At 48.7% G+C, this 25,747-nt stretch overlaps 4 protein-coding genes across 5 annotated transcripts; 3 read left to right on the top strand and 1 right to left on the bottom strand.

The window, feature by feature from the left end:
- Nucleotides 1–183: 183 nt before the first annotated feature.
- HYOU1 (hypoxia up-regulated 1) lies at nucleotides 184–12,791 on the top strand. The gene is made up of 24 exons (XM_040085064.1): nucleotides 184–315; nucleotides 506–599; nucleotides 1,449–1,527; nucleotides 1,771–1,925; nucleotides 2,021–2,097; nucleotides 2,997–3,178; nucleotides 3,748–3,863; nucleotides 4,628–4,811; nucleotides 5,223–5,357; nucleotides 6,254–6,336; nucleotides 6,433–6,565; nucleotides 6,876–7,063; nucleotides 7,314–7,452; nucleotides 7,555–7,615; nucleotides 7,924–8,006; nucleotides 8,156–8,344; nucleotides 8,502–8,698; nucleotides 8,870–8,957; nucleotides 9,478–9,600; nucleotides 9,931–10,064; nucleotides 10,369–10,453; nucleotides 11,006–11,258; nucleotides 12,057–12,140; nucleotides 12,616–12,791. The coding sequence occupies exons 1-24, from the start codon at nucleotides 252–254 to the stop codon at nucleotides 12,672–12,674; spliced, it is 2,985 nt and encodes a 994-aa protein (XP_039940998.1). The 5' UTR covers nucleotides 184–251; the 3' UTR covers nucleotides 12,675–12,791.
- Nucleotides 12,792–13,719: 928 nt separating this feature from the next.
- Nucleotides 13,720–21,718, top strand: SLC37A4 (solute carrier family 37 member 4). Of its 2 annotated transcripts, XM_040084937.1 has the most exons (9): nucleotides 13,720–13,903; nucleotides 13,993–14,225; nucleotides 15,522–15,765; nucleotides 17,028–17,186; nucleotides 17,558–17,643; nucleotides 18,231–18,344; nucleotides 18,624–18,689; nucleotides 19,817–19,955; nucleotides 20,244–21,718. In XM_040084937.1, the coding sequence occupies exons 1-9, from the start codon at nucleotides 13,756–13,758 to the stop codon at nucleotides 20,408–20,410; spliced, it is 1,356 nt and encodes a 451-aa protein (XP_039940871.1). In that variant the 5' UTR covers nucleotides 13,720–13,755; the 3' UTR covers nucleotides 20,411–21,718. The 2 variants fall into 2 exon arrangements, with proteins under 2 accessions (XP_039940871.1, XP_039940872.1); XM_040084938.2 differs by lacking the exon at nucleotides 18,624–18,689.
- Nucleotides 21,719–21,822: 104 nt separating this feature from the next.
- Nucleotides 21,823–23,629, bottom strand: TRAPPC4 (trafficking protein particle complex subunit 4). The gene is made up of 5 exons (XM_040084940.2): nucleotides 23,404–23,629; nucleotides 23,130–23,304; nucleotides 22,949–23,052; nucleotides 22,728–22,854; nucleotides 21,823–22,300 (listed from the first exon to the last, which is right to left on the bottom strand). Exons 1-5 carry the CDS (start codon nucleotides 23,576–23,578, stop codon nucleotides 22,222–22,224), a joined length of 660 nt encoding a protein of 219 aa, XP_039940874.1. The 5' UTR covers nucleotides 23,579–23,629; the 3' UTR covers nucleotides 21,823–22,221.
- Nucleotides 23,630–23,632: 3 nt separating this feature from the next.
- On the top strand, nucleotides 23,633–25,478 carry RPS25 (ribosomal protein S25). The gene is made up of 5 exons (XM_040084941.2): nucleotides 23,633–23,736; nucleotides 23,895–23,990; nucleotides 24,383–24,566; nucleotides 24,942–25,040; nucleotides 25,416–25,478. The coding sequence occupies exons 1-4, from the start codon at nucleotides 23,734–23,736 to the stop codon at nucleotides 25,034–25,036; spliced, it is 378 nt and encodes a 125-aa protein (XP_039940875.1). The 5' UTR covers nucleotides 23,633–23,733; the 3' UTR covers nucleotides 25,037–25,040; nucleotides 25,416–25,478.
- Nucleotides 25,479–25,747: the final 269 nt, after the last annotated feature.

Consider the following 25,747-nt stretch of genomic DNA (forward strand, 5'->3'; position numbering starts at 1 on the left):
AGGCCCGCCCCCGGTGCTCTCGGCCAACGGGGCTGCGGCGCCCGGTTGTGACCGCTTCCGGCTTCCCCCGACGTGGCCCAATGGGCGAGCGCGCGCTGCGGGATTGGCGCGCGGGGCTAGCCTTGGCAGCCGCGCCAATGGGCGCGTGCCGCGTGCGGGGGGGGGCGGGGCGAGACGGCGGGGGCCGCCGCGGCGGGGCTGCTCCGCGCGCCGGGCCGAGCCGAGCCGAACCCAGCCGAGCGGTGCCGAGCATGGCGCGGTTGCCCGGCTGGGCGTTGTCCTGGCTGCTTCTCTTCTGCTCCCTGCCCGCCGCAGGTACGTGCGGGACGGTGCGGGGAGGCGGCGGCTCCCCGGGCTCTCCCCGCCTGGGCTACGACGCCGACGGTGCGGAGCCACCGGGGAGGAGCGGCCGGTGCTTAAGTGCCACCCCAGCGGCCCGTCCGGGCACGTCTGTGTCTTGGTCGCCCACGCCGGGAGCAGGTTCTCACCGAGGGTTTGTTTCCAGAGCCCGTGGCGGTGATGTCGGTGGACGTGGGCAGCGAGTCGATGAAGATCGCCATCGTGAAGCCTGGGGTGCCCATGGAGATCGTCCTGAACAAGTGAGCGGCTGTTGCAGCGCAGCGAGTGCTGCCGTGGGAGGCGTACCGGGCGGGATCTGCTCTGTCCTGCCGCGGCTGAAACCCCCCGACCTGCGCCGGGAGCGGGCGGAAAAGGAGGGTGGCTGGGACTCGGCCATCCCTGTTCCTCTGTTGCTAGAGGAAGGCTCCCGTCCTCCCACGCACGCTTGTGACTCAGTCGTGCTCCAGTTGGGCAGCTGTGGGGCATTGTCCAGGGCAGTTTGTTAACTCACCTTTAAGGCGTTTGGGTGCACTTTGGGTACCTTTCGAGCAAGTGCTGAAAGCCCACGTGGTTAAGGACACATTGTGGTGCAAACCCAAAAGGGCACCCAGTTCCCACCTGTCCCCTGATTCTCAGGTCCCCACAAGGGAGCCCAGAGCCAGGTTTGTTTTGCTGCAGCTGTTCAAAGCCCATACTTGTGATGCAGGTGCATCTCTTCCATTCAGCTGCAGCTGCAGCGCATCCTCAAGCCACTGAGTGAAGAATCTGCAGGTGAGAGAGGACATATGATCAGCAATGTCCTCAGTTTCTGGGAGTCTGGAGATAACAAGGAGATTTCTCACCCACCTCCCTGAAATTCAGCAGTAGTAGATAGAATGGGGGAACTGTCTTGCTTTGCTTATGGGTGGAGGGAAGCAAAAAATAGTCTCACTGAAGGGGGTGGGGGGGCTTTTCTGGTAGCCCCTCAGCTGAGTAGAGGCTGAGCCCCCCTCTCCACAGCAGGTATCCAAGCACCTTCCCTTAGTCCTGGAATGGAATAACATCTTTCTTCACTGAAGAGTGGAATGTTCACCTGTTTCAACTGATTATTCCTCCCTCTCTCTCCTCAGGGAGTCACGAAGGAAAACACCTGTGGCTGTTTCCTTGAAGGAGAACGAGCGTCTCTTTGGTGATGGTGCGCTGGGGATGGTAAGAGTTCCTGTTCACAGAATGCATGCATCCCACGTTCTGATAAATGTCTGAGCCAGTGTTTTATTGTTGTCCTGTGCTTCTCATCTCCTTAATGTGTTACTGGCTCTGTGTGGTGGCTGCGTGCTCCTACTCCCATAGCAAGAGTTGTTCCCCACATAGTCTGGGAGAGGTTGATTTGTGAAGAGTGTAACTGAAGGAGTGCAAATGGGTGATGTGTTTTTGGTTTTTTTTTTTCTGCAGTCCATAAGGACGCCCAAGGTGGCATTCCGGTACTTCCAGGATCTGCTGGGTAAGCGGATCGATAATCCCCACGTGGCACTGTACCAGTCCCGATTCCCGGAGCATGAGCTGGTGAAGGATGAGACAAGACAGACTGTTATCTTCAAGCTGTCCCCGTAAGTGGCTGCTTTTAAGTTCTTTATGGGATGGACTTCAGCTGCCAGGTTTCTGCAGCTCACCGTTGATGGCATCATTTTCTTTCCCATTGCAGAACGATGTGGTATTCTCCCGAGGAGATTCTGGGGATGGTCCTGAACTATTCACGTGGTCTGGCTGAGGAATTTGCAGGTTGGAAGGATTTAGCTCTTTTTGTTTGTATGTGCATGTGTTTGTACACTATAGAATTTGAGTAGAGACAGAAAGCATTCAGAAACTCAGAGGTTTTAGAAACAGGATGTTGTTTCTCTAGCTGCTGACTGTAAGCAAAACTTAATAGCTATCCAGTTATCATTTTTTTCTAATATGATGGAATTTTGGGATCTTAATCCTACTTTTGGGGGCAGACACCCCATTTACCACCTAACCTTGCAATAGAGCCTTACAGGCAGTCCCTGGAGAAAAGTGAAGTATTTTCTTTCTCACATGTGATCAGAGTGGAGGCACATGGGAGGTGGCTGCAGTGGAGGGTGCAAGTGGCTCTGTGAAGGCTGTGCTGTAGCAGTTCTGGATGGAAAGTTGCTGTTGGAGCTGAACTAAAGGAGAAAAAATAGCCCTTTGCTGTGTAACTTGCTAACAGAGAAGAGGTTTCATGCATATTTCACATGGTGTTGCTAATGAAATACCATAATAATGAAAAGGGGATGAATTATTAGGAGGCTTTGTAATGTGGTCAGTGACACTACAGCCAGTCCAAAGACTTTCTACTGGAGAGTGAGTATCATCCAGTGACAATGTAAGGCTCCACGAAGATGGTATTTGTTGAAGTGGAAGGCTACTCTCAGAGCGTTTGAGAGTATCCTGGCATGTGAAAGAGAGGTCAGTAGACTTGTGGCTTTGTGCGAATGTGCCAGGTCTGCTTGGTTTCAGCAGGATACAGAGATTCGTCCATAGGGATCCTGGCTGCTTCTGCACGGTTGCGTTCTGAGCAAGTCTTCACATTGGGTGCTCTGGGTTTGCTGCTGTCACTCCATCTCAACAAGTCTTTGCATGTGGCTGCACTGATGCAGAGTTCCCTGCAACTGTTTCAGAGCAGCCCATCAAAGACGCAGTGATCACAGTTCCTGCTTACTTCAACCAAGCGGAGAGGAGAGCAGTGCTGCACGCCGCCCGCATGGCTGACCTCAAGGTGCTGCAGCTGATCAATGACAACACAGCTGTAGCATTGAACTACGGGGTTTTTAGGAGGAAAGACATCAATGCCACGGCACAGGTAGGTGCATTTGGGAGATGTGGAGAGTCCTGCCAAGTTGCCTGCATGCAGGGGAAGAAGTGCTGCACAAAAAATCGAGAGAATTTAAAGTGGACTCTGCTGATCAAGCAATCTCCCCCATTTTTGTGTGTTCACCAACAAGACAAAGAGATTAAACCCTGTGCGCATGTATGGTGAAGCCTGAAAGCTGCTGGAGTGAGGGCAGGTCCTGGGAGTTCCCATTTTGTAAACCTGTATTTGTTCCTTGCCTGTTAGCTGGGGAAAATAACAGCAGTGATTAGAGTAGTATTGGGACACTGACTCAGAAGTACATGACTTTCCTGAGGCTGAAGAAAGAGAAAAACTAAGGATTTTGAACTATGAAATAGATTAATAGGTTTTTTTGTCTCCTGTCAAACATGACCCTGAACATCGCCCGTGTTTGGTCAAAATATGAGTCCTGCCCTTATGGTGTAAAGTCAGTCCAGGGAGTGGATAGCTGTGGCCTGTATCACACTGAAAGGGTTCTTTCCTTCTTTGTGGGGGATATCCAGGTACTTCTGCTTCACTGTCCCAACTTTTCTTTTCAGAATATCATGTTTTACGACATGGGAGCAGGAAGCACTGTTTGTACCATTGTTACATATCAGACAGTGAAAACTAAGGACTCGGGAACCCAACCTCAACTGCAGATCCAAGGCATTGGGTAAGAATTCCACATGAGTTGCACAAATCCCACAGGTCTCAGAAAAGAAACTATTTTCACAATCTCTTCATTATGTCGAATTTTGCAGTGAGGCTTCAGTACAGTAATTTGGATGGCTGAGGGGGGAAACATTTGGAGCAAGAAAGCTCCAGCTGGGAATAGTTTTGGTGTTCCTGTCTTTTGCAGAAGGTAACAGAACTTCCAGCAGCCTAGGAGGGAACCAGTGTACTTAGTTTGCTTTAGGCTTGCATTTGATAGCCTCAAGCCACGTAAGCCTATTCCATTTCATATAATCTTATAGAGCGTCTCAGTTGGACAAAGAGGAACATACTTCTAGAGAGGAATGAAAATGCAGTGTACTTAATGCATTGCCAAATAAAGAGGGGAGTGCTGTGCATACCCAGCCCAGCAGTTTTAACTCCAAAGCATTTAGACGGCTGTTTGCAAGAAAATACCTGGGACCTGATACAGTTGTCCTTTGGCTTCTCAGCTGTTTGACATGCTTGACAATAAGGCACTTACATAAAATATAATGAAATTTCCTGTTGAAAGGCTGTTGTGGTGGTGAATCTCTTATTTCTATCTTTCTTTCATAATGTGTTATTTTGGGGGCAACATTTATTCTTTCACAGTCATCACAGCTGATAATACTGCAGCTACTTTTGACTACTTGCTGCTCTGCATATTTGTGAAATAATACATGAAATTTGTTTGTATTTCAATTTGGTTTCAGTTATTACACCTCTCTTCACTCTTTTGCTCAGGTTTGACCGTACTCTTGGAGGTTTAGAGATGGAGCTTCGTCTCCGGGACTACTTGGCAAAACTCTTTAATGAGCAGCACCCTTCCAAAGATGTCAGGAAGAATCCTCGGGCCATGGCCAAACTGCTGAAGGAGGCCAACCGCCTGAAAACTGTGCTGAGTGCAAACGCTGACCACATGGCGCAGGTCTGACCTGCTGGGGGTTCCTGCTTTTTTTGGGCTAAGCGTGGGGTGGGTTGAGGACTGGTGTAAGGGAACGCTGTCCCTCTGCAGCGCAGGTCTGCTGAGGAGCATCGCTCCCGGTGGTCCCTCTCAGCTTGTGCCCGCTTGGTAGCACCGGTGATTGAGTGGATTGAAGAAGAGTTATTCGTGTCAAGTATGTTAAATAAACTTTCACTGAGAGAAGCTGTCCGTTACACCCATGTTCCGTCCTCTCATCACCCTAGCAATGGTAGGGTTCAGATGAGTGTGGTCAGGTCTGTTGTGTGTTACAAAAGCCAGAACTTTTTGCACACTGGGCAAAGATTTTGCTTGGAAAATGCCCCACAATTAATTTAATTTTGCCTGTTTGTTTGTTTGTTTGTTTTTTCTGAACAGATTGAGGGACTACTGGATGACATAGACTTCAAAGCCAAGGTCTCAAGACAAGAATTTGAGGATTTGTGCTATGACTTGTTCAAGCGCGTCCCAGGACCCGTGCAGCAGGCTCTGAGTAGCGCAGAGATGAACATGGTGTGTTTAAGAAAATGCATTACCAAGCCTGAAGCTTCTGTGTGTGGAGCTGCTGCCACATCATGATTGAGGCATCAGTGGTTGAGTTATCAGAACTGTTAGGAGGTAGATGCCTGCTCTTGTGACAGTGATATTGGTGCTACAGAGAGTTTGCCTGCTGCAGTGTAAAGCAGGGCACGTGTGTCACGCTTCCCCTGCACTATCCACCAGAAATTAGGGACTTGGAGGAGGGGCTTCTTTGTCTTAAAACACTTCACTCTTGTTGCTGTGGGTTTGAAATAATGGTGTTTCCTCTTTTTGTCTTGGATACTGGTTCTGGCCTCATTTATGAAGTTTTAACTGAATGAATTTGGAAACAGAATTATGGGTGTTCGGGCTTCTCCTTTGCACACTCCCTAAAGGGAGCCCTGTTGTGGGCTGCAGTTGGACCAAACCTGTGGCAATCCTTTGGAGGGAGTCACTGTGGGTTAAATGCTCGCTTTCTAGGTTGCCTGAGTTTTGAGCAGCTTTGGGCTCCTATAATCAGTGCAAGACACTGAGTTATTTCTTAGAATCTGGATTTCTGTCTGTTCAGATCCAACTGGATCTTGGGGTCACTGTCTCCTATGGCATTGAGCTATAGTTTGTCTAATTTTGAATCAAGCTCCATGTTTCAGATGGCTTGAAGCCACGGTCATGTTGTCACTGTTTGACAGACCTGGCCCCAGGTGCCTCGTTGTTGGCCTGACTGATGTCCATCTGAGATCTGTTGGGCGCTGGCCTGTACAGGGACAGTAGGGTGTAGTGTGGGTGATCTTAGAGCACCATGTCAGCATGTGGTGACCGGGGAAGGAAGACCTGGACTTAGCTTTCCAAAACTGCTTTCTTAAGACAAGGTGACTGTTTCCAATCCCTAGGATGGAATTGACCAGGTGATTCTAGTTGGCGGTGCCACACGGGTCCCCAAAGTGCAGGAGGTTTTGCTGAAAGCTGTGGGCAAGTGAGTATGTGAGGCCCCCTTCTAGTCTGTCTCCCATTGACAAGCTGCTGTTTATGCAGAGGCTGCAAACTTCATGTCTTGCTTTTCATTTTGTAGAGAAGAGCTGGGCAAGAATATCAATGCCGATGAGGCTGCTGCTATGGGTGCAGTCTACCAGGCAGCTGCTCTGAGCAAAGCCTTTAAGGTGAAGCCCTTCATTGTTCGGGATGCTGCCGTGTTTCCTATCCAGGTAACCTTTGGTTTTCCTTCTCTTGTGCAAGGTATGGGGCTGTGCTTGAGAAGCGATCCAGGTTGGAACCTCTCGGCTTCCTTTGAGTATGGAAGCTCTGGAGATCTTTCTGCCAATCTAATGAAGAAGGCAGAAGGAAGTCTTCTTTTTAATAGAAGCGGAGTATCCAAGGAGTCAGGCTGATATCCAAATATCAGTTGAGGAATATTTGCCTGCCTCCCAACTTTTGCATGAGGCAGAGCAGTCAAACACTGCTGATGTAAGATGCCAGTTTGCAGTTGCTGAGTCTTATTTTCTGTTTGTGATGCAGGTGGAGTTTACTCGTGAAGTTGAGGAGGATGATAAATCCAGGAGTTTAAAGCATAACAAGAGGATTTTGTTCCAGCGCATGGCACCCTATCCCCAGCGCAAAGTAATCACTTTCAACCGCTACACAGATGACTTTGAGTTCTATGTCAACTATGGAGATCTGACATTCCTCAAACAGGATGACCTGCGGTGAGTTGAGCCCAGTATGCGAGCCAGCAGCTCGGTGGCAATGCAACTTGCCTGGCTGGAAATGTATTGCCAGTGTCTCTGACCGGCACTGGCACATCTGTCCTCTGAGCTGCATGTCCTTTAGCAAACCGAGCCCTGCCAAGTTTTGCAGTTAACCCATCACCACCAGCATGAGCAAGAGCAGGGATTGGCTGTATCTGCAGCACTGTTATCCTGAGTTCTCTCTCTGCTTTTGTCTCTGTGTCATCAGAGTTTTTGGTTCTCTCAATCTCACTACTGTGAGGCTAAAGGGAGTTGGAGACAGTTTCAAGAAGCACTCTGACTATGAATCCAAAGGCATCAAAGCACACTTCAACATGGATGAGAGTGGTATACTGAGTCTTGACCGGGTAAGCACCACCCATTGGGATGGTTGTCAGCTGATGTATTTTTCAGTTCTGTCCCTCTCTCTGGTCCCTGCTTAAAACTAATCCTGAGCTTCTATTTCCAAGGTGGAATCGGTGTTTGAGACCTTGGTGGAAGACAAGCTGGAGGAGGAGTCAACACTGACAAGTAAATGCGAAACTTTGATGTCCATACTGACTGTTTTGTTACCTGTAGTGGCTGAAGTAACTACAAGTATTGTGTTTCTTCGGGTTTGGGGTGGGGAAGTTACACATTCTGACTGTATGCATGCCTGTGCACACAAGGACGTGCAGGGAGGTTGGAGAAGTATGAGTCTGGAGCGTGTGAAACTCACCTACGCGACCAAGGGAGCCTCTGGGTGGTCATCGCAATTGTGAGGGGAAGGACTGAGAGCTGAAGATGACTTTCTTCCTCCGGATACGTAACATTCTGAATTTTTTGTCTCCCATCAACAGAACTTGGAAACACTATCTCAAGCCTGTTTGGGGGTGGTGGCCCTACACCGGAGACCGGAGAGAACCTGACAGACTCAGTTCAGGTGAGCCCCAGGGTCACTGCTACTGGAAGGAAGCCCTTTTGTCTTGCTGTGGCAATTATGTAGAATTACCTGTGCTGTGAAAAACTGCATGGACTTTCCACATTTAAAACATTGTTTTGCTTTCCCCTTTACTTGCTCGTGATGACCAGGAAGAGGAAGAGAGCCTAGCAGAAGCAGGTAAAGAAGAGCAGGGGGAGAAACAAGACCAGAAAAGCCATACTGTAGATGCTGCTGAAGAGCAGGGACAAGAGAAACAGCAGTCTTCAGGTCAAGCAGAAACTGCCTCTCCAAAAGTAGAGTCACAGAGAAAGGAAGAAGGCGAGAAATTAGAGCCTCAGGTGAGCATCAGATTGAAGGAATGGGACTGGTTTTAGCACCTGAGAAATAACATTTTCTCAGTGGAATTCTCCTATCTCTGATGTGCCCTGTCTTTGAAAAGAATTGCAGAATGTGAAAATCTGTTCCTTTGCTTGAGAACGTACTTTTGTGTTACAGGGTCCCAAAGAAAACAGAGAAACTGCAAAAGAGGAAGAACTGTCCAAAAGTTCCAGTGACAGCACAGCTACCAAAACAGAGGAAGAGAAGATCAAAGCACCCAAGAAGCAGAAGCTTGTCCATGAGATCACCATGGAGCTGGATGTAAATGATGTGCCCGACCTGGAAGAAGACGAACTGAAGAACTCAATGAAAAAGTAGGTTTGAAATGGCTCTGCTGAGTTAGAACTCAGGTTAAAGGAAGTAAATTGCTTTGGAATGGTGATGGCTCACATAGGGTGCTGCTGACCTCAGAAGGCAGTGTATGGGATGTGCTGCTTAACCAAAGTCACTTTCTGCCATTGATTTCTGTTCTCTTTGCATGTTAGACTCCAAGACTTGACAATCAGAGATCTCGAGAAGCAAGAAAGAGAAAAATCAGCCAACAGCTTGGAGTCATTCATCTTTGAGACCCAGGTAAGAGAAGGTTATAAAGAAATTAGAATTTCAGGAGAGCCGTAGAAGTGTTTTGCACAGCTTTTGGCTGATCTGGGTGCAGGGGAGTTGTTTGAGCTTGGCGAAAAGCTGGTTTGAAGAGCCCCGGTTTTGTCTTTCAGTCACCTTTTCTAATGCTGTTAGGCTTCCCAGGCCCGTATTTCCTAAATACAAAATGAAGCTTCCCTTCAGCACGTCTAACATTTTGAACAATTGGCCCCAGACTGTAAAGAAGCTACAGCTTCTCAGGGACTGTTGTGCAGAAGAAGCAACTAGTGTTGAGTGTGCAATAATGACTGTTGCAGTGTTGCCATCATGGGATGTGGGCATAGCTGTACCTGGTGTATTACCATTGTGCTCCTGGCAGTGCTCTGCTAGGAGCAGAGCTCAGTTTGGGGAGAGTGCAGGCAGCACCCCAGCCCAATTGCAAATGAGTGCTCTGGTCTTTTTATACTTCCAGGCTCAGTGGTGTTTGACCAGAGTGCTTGCTCTGTTTTTTCAGGACAAGCTTTACCAAGAGGAGTATCAGTTTGTCTCGACAGAGGAGCAGAGAGAAGAAATTTCCAAAAAGCTTAGTGAGGCTTCCAGTTGGATGGAGGAGGAGGGCTATGCAGCTGCAACAAAGGTATTGCTGTATGCAGTCAGATACTAGTCAGCTGTCACTGATATGGAAGTGACCACAGAGGCTGACAGAACCTTTGTAATATGGTTCTTGAGAGTTTCTTGCTTCATCAAGTGCATTATGCACAGAACAAAATAAGTTGTCCCAGCCATTGATGTTTCTACAGGAGCTTCAGCAGGACCCTGTTGACTGAAAGCTTAGTCATGTGGCTCTTTTTACTGCACTGAAATTATGTATTTGATAGAGTGAAAACCAAATGCAGTTAGAACTTCTGAAGTTGCCAATGTTAGACAGTGGTCAAACCGTCTCCTTTCTCCTCTCCCCCGTTTTCAGGAGCTGAAAGACAAGCTTTCAGAGCTGAAAAAGCTTTGTAGGAACCTTTTCTTCCGTGTTGAGGAAAGGAGAAAGTGGCCAGAACGCCTGGCTGCTCTGGAAAGTCTACTCAATCACTCCACCATCTTTCTCAGGTAAGGACGGGCTTTTGGGAAGGAATGTCATGCAGCTGGTCATGTATGAGCTGCCAGCAGAATGAGACCAGGGTGAATGTGAAAGTCAGTGGCACTTCCTGAGAAAAGGCGAGGAGAACCCTACTTCCTGGTGTCCTGTTCTCCAGGACCTGTGAGCAGGCACATGTGAGCTCTGTCCAGAATGGGGGGCAGGAATGGTCCAGCATGGTTGTTGTGATGTTTAAGAAGTACTGGAGCTGTAACCACAGAGTTGTCAAAGTGCAGTCTGCTTGACTTAACAAAAATAAGATTTCTTATCTACAAGGGGAGCCCGAATGATTCCAGAGTCTGACCAGATATTCACAGAAGTGGAACTGAGTACACTGGAAAAAGCCATCAACGAAACAACGGTACTGAAGGACGGAGTGATGCTGGGGGAGAGTGGGGTGGCAGATTGGGTTATATATGTACTCTCTCTCTCTCTCTCTCTATATATATGTATGTATGTATGTATGTGTATATATATAGAGAGTGTGTGTGTGTGTATATATATATGTGTAGCTATACTTTCGCTCAAGGTCATGGAGTAGAATGTGCAGGTTTTGTTTTTGTGCCACCAGCAAACCTTTTGCGTGTTTCAGTGTTTCCTAATGCCCAGCCTGACCTGACCTGATTGTGTCTGGGGAGAATAGTGGTTCCTATAGTGCATGTGGAATTGTCTTCAGCGTGGGGGTGGAGCCAAGTGACCTGACTGTGCTCAGTTTTTAAAGGCAGGCGCTGGATTTTGTTTGTCTTTGTCCTGTGTCTGGGTAACTGAGAGGTTGGTGGAAATGTAGCACAGAGCAGAGCTGTCCTGAGTAAAGCAGAATAGCCAGGGGCAGTGACTTTGAGATACTGTGATATACAGCAGTTCCTGGAACCCAGAAGCATTCCAAAAGCACCTCTTCCCTCGCATCCCACAGATTTGGAAAAATGAGACGCTGGCTGAACAGAACAAGCTTACTCCTACTGAGAAACCTGTGCTGCTCTCTAAAGATATAGAGCTCAAGATAGCAGCCCTGGACAGGGAAGTGCAGTATCTCCTGAATAAAGCCAAGTTTGCAAAACCCAAACCCAAAAGGGAGAAGAATGCCACAAAAACTGATTCAGGCAAGAATACCACAGCAGCCCCTGAGACTGAGAATACTATCCCTCCCACGGAGGGGAAACAAGAAGGTAAGTAGCAGGCTTGGAGCATGTATGTAACTCCCTATTATATAATCACATGGTGTTTCTCTTGATTGAGCAGGAGCTAAAGAAGGGAGAACAGTAGTTAACTGTGAGATTGAGTTTGCTCTTAATTTTCAAAGACAGCTGGAAAAATCTATGTATTGCGGTGCCCTCCCCCCCTATTTGTTTGGGGTTTTTGTGAACAAGCAGAAATAATATATAAATTTCCCAGGATAGTCAGTACCTGTCTTGCTGGCTTGTTGACTTGTAGGAAGGGTAGGCCATTGACTGCACTTTGATGTACCGAGCCAAATACTCAAGGTCCTGTCCTAGATAAATGAGTAGAATGAATTGTTGATGAGAAAGTTTTGTGGTCTAGGTGGACCCCAGAAAAAAAATAAAAATCTCTTGGGGAACTAGGACTTAGTTTTTTAACTTTCTAAGATGTCCCAAGTGCCCTGGTCCTTTTAAATCTGGAGTGCTGTTTGTCAGCATTCCTGCTCTTTCATCGGTCTGAGCAAAGGATTCTGCTCATAGTCACAGCTCCAAAGGTCATCTGCCTGTGCAACCAGACAGTCTCCAGGGCTTCTGGGGACATAAAGCCTGGCACTCAGAAGGGATTACAGAGCAGTTTAGTGGTGCTTCTCTTGAGTGTTGTAGAGTGATTCACTCTGAGAGTGAATTATTACAGTCCTGCTGAGGTACCACAGCTGGCTGGTTTAACCTCACCTTTACTCACCTAATCTATTTGCACCTTGTCTCCTGTGTGTTCTCCCTTGACTTTTGTTTCTGCTTTAAACATAGACAAACTGGAGGATATTGATCCAGCCAAGGAACCTCCTACAGCTGAGAAAGCAGCAATAGATGATAAGCCTGGATCAGACTCCGGTGGGTAAATGTTTTGCTAATGATCTGGAACTTGGGAGCTGCAGGTGCATGGTGTCTGGGGGCTCCTTTGCAGATTTTTAGCTGTAAGAGGTAGTATGATGGTAGAACTCCTGACCACTGATCCATTGTTAATTCTGCAAACAGGAAGACAAATTTTGGTTCCTTGCTGTTCCTATGTTTTTGTTGTTTAGAGTAGAATTCTAATGTACCACTGCTGCTTTGTGCCCCAGTCCCATGGCTGTGAGACAGGCTATGTTGAGAGCTGCTGTGCTGCTCCTGCTGCCAGGGCAGCACTGTTAACAGGGGCAGAGAGTTCATGTCTTGAGCTCCACGGAGCTGTGTCAACCCCCAAAACGTCTGTACCGTGGACTGCAAGTTTTGTGGCAAATTTTGCAAATGTCAGAGACTCTTTAGTGGTGCTTTGCACGCTGTGAAAAACATTGCAGTGTGAAACTGAGTTTGCTTCATTCCACAGGGTCCAAAAAAGAGAAGGCAGAAGCTGGAGGAGAAAGCAGGAAGAATGATGAATTGTAACACCCTGAAATCCCACAAGTGTCAGCATCTATTTATTTCATACTTACTTTCTTGTTTTTCTTATGGACCTGGTTAGTTATGATGTAAATGGAACACAACAAGAGTCTAACAACACAATGGGATAGAGATGTAAATTTTTTTTCTTGTTCTTTCTGCGGATTTTGCCTCTACTAACTTAGTGAATTGGTTTTTGTTTTTCTTCTATTATGCGTGGCAGACTGCCCAACCAAGAATTGTCTCTGTTTCAGTAGAGAAGTCACCAAAGTGACTTTCCTGTGGGGAGAAAGCAGTAAAGAAACATCTTAAGGTGTAGGAAGTATCTTGGAACATAAACTCTGCCCCACCCTTGTGAAGATGATTGCAGAAGGATACAGACCTGAAGTGCTGTTGTCTTTGCATATGAGGCCCTGTCTTACAGCAAATGGGTGATTTCAGCTGGTGGGAGGTGTATTACTACTTGGATTCATGGGAAGGTGGAACAAAACTGGGAAGGTAGATTCTCTCTGTGCTTTGAGATACGGCTGTGTCTGTTTTCCACAAGCTGTTTGTTAAAATGGCCTGTGCTCTGCAGCAGAGTCCGAAAACCATGAAGTGAGACTTGACAAAAACATTCTGTTTATTGTTTTAAAAGTTCAGAAAAGGCATTTTCTGAACATTGAATGCAGAGGAGAGGGAAAGATGGGCCGTGTTGACACATCCTGTAGTCAGTGACAAGGACAGTGATACGGATCAACCAAACCTGGAAAGTCTGGTGGCAACTGCCTTCCTTCCTCGATATTTTGTGCACTTTGAACGATTTAATCGCGTGACCTTCCCTGTCCCTGGCCGTGACCTCCTGCCTCCTCGGACCGTCCCTGCTGCTGCCACACACACCAGCGGGGTCCGACGGCTGCGAATGCGCATCTGACATTGTTGTCCATTCTGGCCTCTTCAACCAAAAATAAAGTGACTCTTCGGGACGGGCTGTGCGAGGCGGTGCCGTGTGTGCCGGGCGCTGGGGCGGGGCGGGGCGGAGCTTCCGCGGGGCGGGGCCGTGCCCGCGCGTGCGGTGCGCCCCGGAGCGCTGCGGGAGCGCGGCGCGATGGCGGCCGGCGGCTACGGGCGGTACCGGGCTGTGATCTTCGCGGCCATGTTCGTGGGGTACACGCTGTATTACTTCAACCGCAAAACCTTCTCTTTCGTCATGCCCGCCGTCATGGCCGAGGTGCCGCTGGGGAAGGACGACCTGGGTGAGTGTCGGTCCCGCTCCCCTCCGCCCCTCCGGCCCGGAGGTGGCCGTTCCGCGAGCTGAGGCACCCCCGGGCTCTGCCCGCCGCAGGTCTTATCACCAGCAGCCAGTCTGCAGCCTACGCCATCAGCAAGTTCATCAGCGGCGTCCTTTCGGACCAGATGAGCGCCCGCTGGCTCTTCTCCTCCGGCCTCCTCATGGTGGGCTTGGTCAACGTGGTCTTCTCCTGGAGCTCCACCGTCATGGCCTTCGCCGGGCTCTGGTTCCTCAACGGCCTGGCCCAGGGGCTGGGCTGGCCGCCCTGCGGGAAGATCCTGCGGAAGGTGAGTGCTGAGAAAGGTGGGGAACTTGCCGCTGCTCTCTTGACCTGCCCTGGCTTCAGGGCTTTGCAGACCGTGCTTGCTCAGAATCCAGAGGGACTTGCAGCTTTTCTCACGCTCTATCCCAGCCGAGGAGGTCCAGAGCACTATCTGTGTTCTGCTGCTTGAGGAACAAATTTCAGTATGCGGGGATCTGCTTGTTCTAGCAAAGATTCAGTTTGTAGTCCTTGCACCTATGTGCCTTGAGTGTACCTGTGTGTGGTGAGTAACATCTCCTGGTAGCAGTTCTGCCCCGTAGAGACAGACCTTGTTGGAGTATTTTAGGCATAGGCACACGAGACTTCTTGTCTCTGCTGCTGCAAGCCAGGGTTTGCTGTGGGTCAGGGAGCAGTGAGCACAGTTCTGTCTGCACGCTTGGGCAACTTAGGAATTCCAAATCACAGGTGGTTCACATAGAAAACTGGATAAGATGGAGGAATGGCATGAGATGAGTCTCTAAGCTGTATGTACTTGGGGTTTGTAACACTCTAAAAGGACCAGGTTGATTTCGCCCTCAGAAGGAAAGGAGGTTGGTTAGCTTTATGCTGATCCCACATGGAAAATGTAAAACCCAGGAATTAATGTACTGCATGTACTTGTGGGGCGGGGTGGGAAAGAGATAAGCAACTTTACTGCCCTTCTGTGAGGCAACTAGCCTCCCCTAGCTGATGAGGAGAGGGCTGTCCAGGACAGTTGAATGCACAGAAAAGAAGGGCCTAAATAACAGAAATATCAGCCGTAGTGTTTTCTGAAGATGGTCACGAATGTAGGTCTCAGATATTTTCCTGCTGACAAGAGCCACCCAATTGGTTCTGGCTCTGAGTGCTCATTGCAATATGGAGCCCATCATGCCTGATACTTAATGCAGCAGTGTGTCCTAAAGTTACCCTGTGACTCTTTGCATATCCATCCAAGTTCCTGAGCCAGCAGACCTCTCCAGGAGGACGCTAGCAAGTGAGTACACAAAACCATGTGCTCTTAAACTTGCCTCTCCTGCTTCACGTCTCAGTTTCCTGGTCTGTAAATGGAAATAACTTGGAGCTGGCTCACACTGTGAGAGTGTCAAACTCTTATGGCTGATACTTGAGTAAGATTTGGAGTTCCCTGCATGACTAAAGTAGGGAGGTGTGGGTGTTCCCTTTACCTGCATTTGGAGTTCTATGGCTGAATTTCCCCAACCCCACATCATGGTCCTCATGGGAGGGTTTTCGGGCGTGTTGTCACTCTCTTACACCTCATGCTGTTTTTCTTGTTGCACAGTGGTTTGAGCCTTCTCAGTTTGGGACTTGGTGGGCAGTCCTGTCTACAAGCATGAACTTGGCTGGAGGCTTAGGCCCCATTGTCGCTGCTCTTGTGTCTATGAACTACGATTGGCGCAAGACTTTGTCCTTCTCTGGCTTCACCTGCATGGTTGTCTCTTTTGTGTGCCTTGTTCTGATTAAAAACGAGCCATCGGATGTTGGGCTGCCCAACATTGAACAAGGAGCCAAGAAAGGGAAGAAAGGTGAGCGTGTGACTTTGATGCAAGCAGGCAGCTAGAGGAGAAGATGTAGTGCCTTCTGTCTGTATTCTGTAACAGACGTGTTGCTCTCAGCATACCGACACCCCCGTCCTGTCCAACTTCTGAAGTCACAGTTTGGCAGGTGTGTGGTAATGGGTTGATTTTGGCAGCTTTATTCTGGTAATTGAAGTTAGAAATGGTGTAAATAAAGCCCCACTGTTATCTTGTGGGGAGGAGCTGGTGGTAGGGATTCCTGAGACTGTGACAGAGCAGGGGAAAAGCCTGCTGCTAGCCCTCTTTTAGCCTTGCTCCTTAGCCTGCCAGCAGACACCTGTGTGTTGCTGAGATGCCCAGGGCGTGCTCTCCCCATATATGTTGTATCTTCCTGTTACCAGCATCACTTTTTTTTTGGAGCCTTGTGTGCTCAGATTGTGAATGTAGTTTTGGTGGGATGTTGGAGAGAGAAAAAGTACAACAGCAGGGAATGCTTCCTTAAGCCTGACCTTCTGCTCCTCCACTTTGGCAGTGGACAGGCGGTTCTCCCCTCACCCCACCTTAGGCTCTCTTGACCCCTTGGCTCACGGTGGACTCTGCTCAGTGTTTCTGTCCTAACCTAGGACATCTAGTTAGTAAATGTTTGTTCAGACCACTGAGTGTGGCGCTTCTCTGAAAGCCGAACATGTAGATGAGAATTGCAACACAGGTTTTCAGTAGGATTTTAAAGGCCAGTAGAAACTCAACCTATGTTCCATGCTGTCCCATACTGCCTGTGCTGCCAGACTTAACCTCTTTGCAAAAGAAAAGAATATTGTTTCCCTAGAGCATTCTCTGGGGGGAGAGCAAGTTTGTTGGTGTTCCTAGAAGATTGATACAAAAGTCAAGGTAGCATCTCAAAGCATCTTTGTTTGGGCTTCTGCAGTGGCTTTCACAGGCACAGCTTAAAAACACTCCCAAAGAGTCTAGAGGTAATTTTTCCAACAACTTTTTTGAAGGGTTTTCTGGCAACTGCAATACAGGAAATTACTGGGAGTAGTGTTTTGATTATTCTTTTCAAATCTTTAATGAACATGGGATAAAATGACAGAAGAGGTTCTGAAATCACCAGAACAAAGGGGAGGCAGAGCCATTCACTACCATTTAGCAGCTGTGAATACCTCTGTGTGTGGGGATGTTCTCATGCTTTGATCCTGCCTGCAGAACTGTCTGCTGGGCTGCTGGTTGGTGTGGTTTGAGCTGTGGTAACACTCCTCCCAACCTTCCTACAGGTTCCTCCAGTGACAACAGCACCTTGACAGAGCTGCTGCTCTCACCATACCTGTGGGTGCTCTCAACTGGCTACCTAGTTGTTTTTGGAGTGAAAACCTGCTGTACTGATTGGGGACAGCTCTTCCTGATCCAGGAGAGGGGACAGTCCATGCTTGTGGGTAAGATGCAAAACTGCATTATCAAGCTCTGGGGCTGCAGTCTGGGAGGTGTTGCCCAGAGTTTGCCTGGGTAGAGGCCCTTCCACCTGATGGACTTGTTTGCCCACCTCCTAGCTTTCTTCTTAGATACACGTAGGTTTTGAAATAACACAGTGATGAAATTACTGCATGCACCAAGCACCCCAGTGCCAGGACCTTCCTGGGACTGGCAGACAGGCATTCCTGAACAGGGATGAGCCAGATGGTTGTGTCCAGCAGAGCTGCTCAAGTGCTCTGTGAGCTGACAGCAGTGGCACTGGTCTGGAGCCCACTGCAACTTTTCTGTTTTGACCAAATCTGATGGGCTGTTCTTTGCTTCATCTGTGTTCTAGGCAGTTCCTACATGAGTGCCTTGGAGATTGGGGGCCTGGTGGGAAGCATTGCCGCTGGATACCTTTCTGATAGAGCAGTAGCAAAAGTAAGTCATGTGCACCCTCGGGCATGCTGGGCAGAGAGCACAGCAGCAATCCGCACTGCTTCACTAAGGTGCTCAGGAAGGATGCTGTGCCTGTGAGCACAGCAGAGAAACCAGCCCATACTCAGTTCTGCCATGTGCGTGGGCGCAGCTGCCAAACACTCCAGAAGGCGCTGGGGAATAGGTTGTGCTGATGTTAGGGGTTGCAGTATGCCTCTCAGATCTGAGGTGTTTAATCTGTTTAATTTGTTTGCTTGACTGTGGTCTCCAGATTTGCAAGTTGAAGAACTGTTTGCTGATAGTTGTCTTCTGGCTGGAAAAAAACCCCCACATTTAAATCCAGTGGTGGGATCCGGAGCCAGATTCAGGGTGGAAGTGGTTGATAACTGAAGTATCGTTCATCACTAAGAGCTTTTGTTTAGCACAGTTTGTGTGCAGCCCTTAAACCACACTAACAAGGCATGCCAACAGATGTGCTGTTGATGCGCCATCCACGTTTCTGACTGGGCTGTGGATGGTGTTAATCACTCCAAGTATAGAAGGAAGTCCCTCCAGTTTCTGACTCTCAGCTTTCCTTCCTTGTGTCACAGGTGGGCCTGTCAAGCTATGGGAATCCTCGGCACACGCTGCTGCTTTCCATGATGGCTGGGATGTGTGTGTCAATGTTTCTCTTCCGGATCACAGTCACAGGTGACTCTCCCAAGGTAATGCACATGCAGCAGCTGGCCATCAGTTATAGGGGTAGCCCTGGAGCAGGGAGGTTTGATGACAGGGAACGTGATTGTTTTCCTCACCTTTCCCAAGGGTTTCTTTGTCTGCACTATGGAGAAGGGCTGGCTTAGCCTGGCTTGGGGTGCTCCTGCTATCCTATTGTTGCGGGCAGCCTGCCTTCCAAGCTTTACATGAGATGGGACTTGCATCTTCCCTTATGATTGCTAAACAAATAAAACTTCTTTTCTCCTTTCATTTCTTTTCTTCTTCAGGAAAACCACTTCTGGACTGTAGCCTTGCAACCTCTAGCTGATCTTACAGGCCTAAAAGAACATGAGGTTTCTGCTTGCATTTTTTTCTCCCTCTGCCTGCTTCTTCTTTCCCTGATCTGCCTTACTCCTATCCTGAGAGGTTGGTTAGCACCTCAGAGCTTAGAACCAGGGCATTGAGAAAAGATTACTGTAAGTTTGGCAAAAGAAACATTTTCTTATGATAATTTGAGTACACTAACTGACTTTAAAAAGTCTAACTATGTAACTTGTAAGTTTTATACAGAAGGTTCTGAGGACCTCTGTTCATCCGGTAAAATATAGCTAGCTAAGGGGTTTTGTGGATGAGATTGGAAAGAATGATTCTGCTCTGGCAGATGCATTCTTATTTAGTTTCTGGCAAGTGTTTTCCTAACTTTTCTGCTTCACATCTGGAAAATAAGATGGCACTTAATTCCTCCTGGGCTTTTTGAAATGGTGTTTGCAATTCTAAAAGCATGCTGTAAGGTGGGGGTGTTTGTTGTGCAAGCAAGAGACTGATAATTTTGGGCCAGATAGGTTTCTTAGAGCATAAGCTTAACACTGAAGTTCAGACTGTTGGGGGTTTTGGGTTTTTTGTGGTGGTTTGTTGTTGTTGTTGTTTTGTGTGTGTGTGTTTGATTGTTGTTGCTTTTTGTGGTTTTGGGGTGGATTGTTTGTTTGGATTTTTTTGTTTGTTTGTTTGTTTCTCAGTCTAGTAACATAGAGGTTATCAGAAAGAGGTGTCTCACAAATAAACATGCTCTGATCAGTCCCATGCATCTAAACTGAGAAAAGCTTTCAGTTGGTATCTCCAGGATTGTTTTATGAAAGCAACCTGATTCACAGTTCTTTCCCATGCTTTCATGGCCTCATTGCCCTCTTCTCTTCCATGTTCTGTTTCTTGCAAATCAGCACAGGATGTGTTACATCCTCCTTTCCTCCTGTGGGAGGAAGGAGAGCTTGCACTGGCTAGCAAGATGGGGTGGTGGAGATGCGGCTGGCCTTTATGGATGTGGGATCTCTACAGGCTTGAGCTCTTCTGGCTGCAGGTCAGGGAGTTGATGTCAGCCTGAAAATATCAAAACTCCCTTGAACCACGTATAGAATCTGAGAATTGTCAACAGTTGCTAACTGACAGTGGTGAGATTCACAGATCCTGTTTTTGATTTTGACAGCTGTGGATTCTGACTCTGGGAGCTGTGTTTGGGTTCTCCTCGTATGGGCCAATTGCCCTGTTTGGGGTCATAGCCAACGAAAGTGCCCCTGCCAACCTGTGCGGCACCTCCCATGCCATAGTGGCCCTCATGGCCAATGGTAAGTAATACCCATTTCCCCAAAAAACAAACAAAACCCATGCACATTCTTGATGAAGCATGGTCTAGCACCTGAGTGCCAAGCTACTGATGATGGGAAGGCACCTAAGGAGAGAGACAATGGAGCTGGAAGCCTCAGGGATGCTTTCGTGCTGTGCCTGACAGGTTTTGCATTGTGCTTAAAGTTCAAACCAGGCCTGAGGAATTGTTATATATGCAAAATCAGGTATTGATAGATAATATGGGAGCGCACAAATATTGTTAGCTTTGTGTTTGTTTCTTGTTACAGTTGGGGGTTTCCTGGCTGGACTGCCTTTCAGTACAATTGCCAAGCACTACAACTGGGCCACAGCCTTCTGGGTAGCTGAAGTCACCTGTATCATTAGCACAGTGGCTTTCTTCTTCCTACGAAACATCCGCACCAAGATGGGCCGGATTTCCAAGAAGGCTGACTGAGGATAAGCTGCTTGGTGGAAAGGATGTTCCCACGCTGACGTGAATGATGCTCATTTTTGTTTAACTGGCCTAGGAGTGAATTTACCTATTGCTGCAACCTAGATAAAAATGTCTCAACTTCTCATCCAGTGTCAGGTGCCAGAGGGCACAAGGTTCCTGCTACTGATCACTTTTTCCCTCAAGATGTGATAATTCACCTAGTTTACATTTGCAATGATTTTACTGTACCTCTTCCTCACAGCACTGTTAGTGAAACAAGCAGGCTCTGCACCCCGAGCTTCCCCACTGCAAGTGGTCTGAAATGACTGGCTTCAGGTGCACTTACCTCTAGTTTTGTCGTTATTGTTTGTCTCAGCCATTAACTGAGACATTAATCAGTTCAGCTTCACTGCTCAGGGGCCCTGAACTGAGCTTTTGCTGCCTGTGTCTGTCTCATCCAGCTGCCGTAAGCACAGCTGTCCCAGGTCACTTCAGCATGAGCTCTGTGTGCCCAGCCACGTGACAGCAGCAGACCAGGGAGTGGTGATGACTGCAGTCCAGCCTGCTTTGACAGCAGCAAGGCTTTAGCTGTTTATGGGGTTAGTTGCTAGGAGTGAGGGAGCCTGTTGCTGCGGAACAGTGGAACGTGCTGTGGCAGGGCTCTCCACAGCATTTAGAAATAGGCATGTTTCCAGGGAATTCATGGCATTTAGAGAAGCTCCTTCTAAGTGAACTGATCCTGCCTGTTGTGGTGTCTGTGTGCAGTGTTAATGATTTGCAAGGGAGACAGCTGCTGCCAAGGCAGCTCGTAGCCAGTGTTCTGCAAATCAGCCAGGAAAACTGTCCCAGCAGCAGGAATTGCAACAGCAGCCACCACCAAGCCACAATTTGGGTTTCATGATAACCCACATTTCTAGCATTGGTTTGTATTTTTTCAGTACAAGGTGTAAAGACTGGGATGGTTTGGGTCAAGAGTTGCATCTCTCATGGCTGCAGGCAGGGGCTCGGGCTGCCTTTGAGTCAGCCTTAGTCGAGCCATCACTGACAGCCCTAGCAGTCAGGCCCAGCACCCTGCAATAAGTACACTCAGGTATTTAACCAGGAATTTGTTGAATATTCTTGTTTTTCCCCAAAAGGATTTACTGTTTTAGGGTCCTGAAAGGGCAAGTTCAACTCATAAAGAACCTGCATGAAGGTACTTTGCTGAGTACCTTGGTTGCAAGAGTAGTTAGCTAGCCTTAATTAAAACAATGGAAGTGAATTACATTTTGTACTTAATTACATGATCTTCTTCTGTATGTGAAATAAAAATGGAGCAGTGTCACAAGGCCCCTGGTTGTCTTATGGAGAGCGGTGCAAGCAAAACCACCCAAAGTCACGTATCCTCTTGAGGTGCCACTAGCACAAATATCCCAGCAGAAAGCAAACAGCCATTTGCCTCATTAATAAACACTTATTACTTCTACACAGAAACCCTCTGCAAGACTGTAAGTTAGAGCTATACAGGAAAAATATGTATGTACATTTATGACAGGAAAGAAAAGCACTGACTGTGGTAATGCCACAGACCTGCACCTTCTCCTTCACCCAAGTGCAGCAGAGCTGCAACAGGAAAATAAGGCCCTGTGGCCCAATGTAAACAGTGCTAAGGAACCTGTTTAAGGTAAGTTTCACAACAAAGGGGATAAACCGGTATTTTGGGAGATACAGAAGCATGTTTTGGGGATGTGCAGTCTCTGCTGTGGAGAAGGGAGCTTCGTGACAGGCCAGCCAGGAAAGAGAGAGGCCCCACTCTTCAGCCGAATGAATCTGTGCAACAGGCGAGGCTTTCTCTATGATCCAGGTCCGAAGGGTCCAGCTTTCTCTGCCACCTCCAGAGCAAGCTTCAAGTTCTGATCAAACAACTCGCACCTGAAACAGTCAGAAAAGCAAAAGGGATGACTTACCTATGGAAGTGAGTTAAGAAAGCTAACAAAGGATCTCCACATCCTTTGGCACTGCATCCTTCAAGGAGAGATTCAGGAAGTTATGACACAGTAACATGACTGCTGCCAAAGTCTGCCTTGGTCCTTAGTTAAGATTAAAGCTTCTTGTATAGGCCTGAGTATACAGCAGGATAGTAGGGTTTGTGCCAAGGAGGTGCACCTCCCACTTCCCCAGCAGAGCCAGCACTGGAAAGAGCTTAGGTCTGTGTTCTCTCTCTGCAGCAGTGTGCTGTGGCTTCCTTCCCTTTCCCTCGGCCAGTTTTGCTACTTAAGGACTGTTTCAATTTGCTACTGTATAGGCAGAAAGCAAGGAGGCCTTGCAGCCAGATTACTGAAAGTGGGCTTTTTCTTACCTTATTGGCATCTCCAGGGAGTAGAAAGGATTCTTCAAAGCGAAGTCTGAGTAAATCTCATAGATTTTGCGGAGGAGAGCGTCTATCCCTGTCTGCCTTGGGTCAGCAAGAACCATGAATTTGATCCCTGGAACCATAATGCCAGGAGCATAATGAAGGCCAAGCACAAAGACAGCCCTGACAAAGCAGAGCGGTGCTGGGTGCCTAGAACCCCATGGTACCTGTGAGTGTCTGGAAGCAGTGTAACTTGAAGGTGTCGGTCTCCAGCATCTCTATCCCAGAGCTCCCAACTTCAGGTGACAACTGTGACCCGATGGCGAAGAGCCTGTGGGGACAGGCCCCTCAGCGCCCCTCACCCCTGCCCATGCCACCCCCGTCCCATCACGGCCCACCCTCACTCACGAGTGGAACATGGAGGCCAGCATCAGCTTCTCGTTGGAAGAGAGCCGGTGGCGGCCAAAGCGGATGGACACCGGGTAGTTGGCGGGGTTACCCAGAAACTCCAGCACGTCCTTCCCGTCCGCCGTGAAGCGACCGTTGACCTCGGCGCCGTTGATGGCGAGCACGGCGTGACCCACTGTGGGGACAGCGCGGCGGCATCAGTCAGTCCCTCAGTCATTAAGCCCGGCTTCACTCGGCCCGGCCCGACCCGCCCGGCCCTTCCCACCCGCCGCACCGCGGATGCCGTCTCGCTGCCCGAAGGCGACGACGACGCGCTCGTCGTGCGGGCGCAGGACGAGATCGAGCGGAAAGCTGAACGTCTTCTCGGTGTCGGCGCGGGGCGCGTAGTGGTCTAGCTGGTAGATGAGGCCGCCAGCCTTGTTTACCACGTAGACACTGAAGATAGCCATAGCTCGGCGCCGCGGAACAGGTACCGCCCACCCGCCCCGGCAGCGCCACCGTCTCCGCCCCGGCAGTGACGTTGCGCTCCCGCAGGGTCCGCCCCCGCCCCACGCCAGGCTCTTCCTTTCTCGCCGACATCTTGCGGAGTGGCTGCGGCCTGATCATGGTGAGCGGGACCAGGCCGGGGGGCGGGCGGCGAGCCGGGCCGGGCCCCCCCGGGAGACGCTGGCGGCTCCCTGAGCGGGGCGGGAACCTCTGCGAGGTGGCCGGGGGAGCGACCCTGCGCCTCGCTGCTCACCCCCCATCCTTCTCACCCTCTCGCAGCCGCCCAAAGACGACAAGAAGAAGAAGGACGCGGGCAAGTCCGCCAAGAAGGACAAGGACCCGGTCAACAAGTCCGGCGGCAAAGCCAAGAAGAAGGTGGGTGCCGGCGGGACTGAGGATACGGGTCGCAGAGTGATCCCTGGGCCTGGCGCGTGTGCAGCGTGGCCGCGCCCCGGGAGCGGCGTGAGGGCGGGGGCGGGCATCTTGTTGTTAGAGGAGTCAGTTCTTCATTTGGCAGCAAGCTGTACATAATGGTGTTAAATCTGAGTAACCGAAGGTTTTAGTCCTTTTATTTTCAGATACTGCAGGTGTTTTATCTGCAACACGTTAATTTACAAATGCAATTTTGTGCATCTCAGTAGTGCTTTAATTTGCCATATGATACGAAGATATTTGATAGTGCAGTTCTTGGGAACTCGTCTAGTTCCATCTTTTGTTGTTGCTTACAAGATGGCTTAGGGGGTGTTGTTTTTTCTCTTTTCAAGTAGAAGTGGTCTAAGGGGAAAGTGAGAGACAAGCTGAACAACCTTGTCCTGTTTGACAAGGCCACTTACGACAAACTGTGCAAAGAAGTGCCCAACTACAAGCTCATCACACCCGCAGTTGTCTCAGAAAGGCTGAAGATTCGAGGCTCTCTGGCTCGGGCTGCCCTCCAGGAGCTGCTCAGCAAAGGTGAGCTCTCAGAAAAAAACCAGCTGCTTGAATTGGCTGTTTGTTTTTCCTTGCTTGCCCAGTAGCTTTCCTGCAGCATCTGAAGTGCTCCATGCATAAATTGTTTTTGGAGAGCCACTGCCTTAGCTTGCATTTCAGAAGTGCTTCAAGGTATGGAGCAGCATAGAAGCATTGCTGTACTAAGAAAAATGTTGCCAGAAGGATGGGCTGTGATGTAACTACAACCAGAGGGGAACAAAAGACTTGCATAAGCTGCTACCCTCTGTTATTTCCTCTTGTACATTGCCCTGCCTCTTTAAGAGGGACCTCGACATCCCTGGCATCTGTCAGTACATGCACACTGACTTTTTTTTTTTTTTTTTTTTTCCCCCATAGGGTTGATCAAACTGGTGTCCAAGCACCGAGCCCAAGTGATCTATACCCGAAACACAAAAGGTGGAGATGCACCTCCTGCAGGAGAGGATGCATAGGGAGGTGAGGCTGGGTGCTGAGGAGTTGAGTTGTGCTATGCAGTGTGTAGAGGGTGACTTCCACGTGGCTGTGGTGGGCTGTTCTTCCAGATGCTCAAGAATATTTTGCTCACATCCTAAGCAACTTCCTGGGAAATATTACTTGAAACACTGGTTCTCCAGAATTAAAGAGCGATTTCAGATTTTGTCCCTGTGCTCATTGGATGAAGCATCATTTGTTCCCCTCTCTGTGGGCTGCAGGGCAAATGGGCATTTGTCCTCCCTGCTCTCACAGAACACCATGGCCAAGTGTTTGTGCTGGAATAAAACTGTCAAACTGTTTGCTTTGTGCTAGCATGCTTTGACCCAGTTTTCTGATTGGGGCCTTCTTGCTTTGCAGGTTCTTCAGTGACTTCATCAACGTGTCATATGTAGATGCACACAATAAAATTACTGATTATAATTTTTCTTGCTTTTTCAAGAATGTGTATGTTTCATTACTGATGTATTATTTGTAGTGGATTCTGGTAGAGGTCACGGCTGTTGTCCTGTACCAGCCAGTTTTTGTCTTTATTAGTGTTACAAATGTGTTTCTGAAAGGGAAGAAAATTCTGCATCACCTACAGCAGCCAGTGATGTTTGACAATTTAAAGGGTGAATGTTAGAATGAAGGAAAGAAATATAAATCTGAATGAAAATATCAAACACCTGGCAGTAGTTGCCTGCAGAGTG

This window comes from Hirundo rustica, chromosome 23 (assembly GCF_015227805.2).
Source record: "Hirundo rustica isolate bHirRus1 chromosome 23, bHirRus1.pri.v3, whole genome shotgun sequence".
NCBI classification, from domain to species: Eukaryota; Metazoa; Chordata; class Aves; order Passeriformes; family Hirundinidae; genus Hirundo; species Hirundo rustica.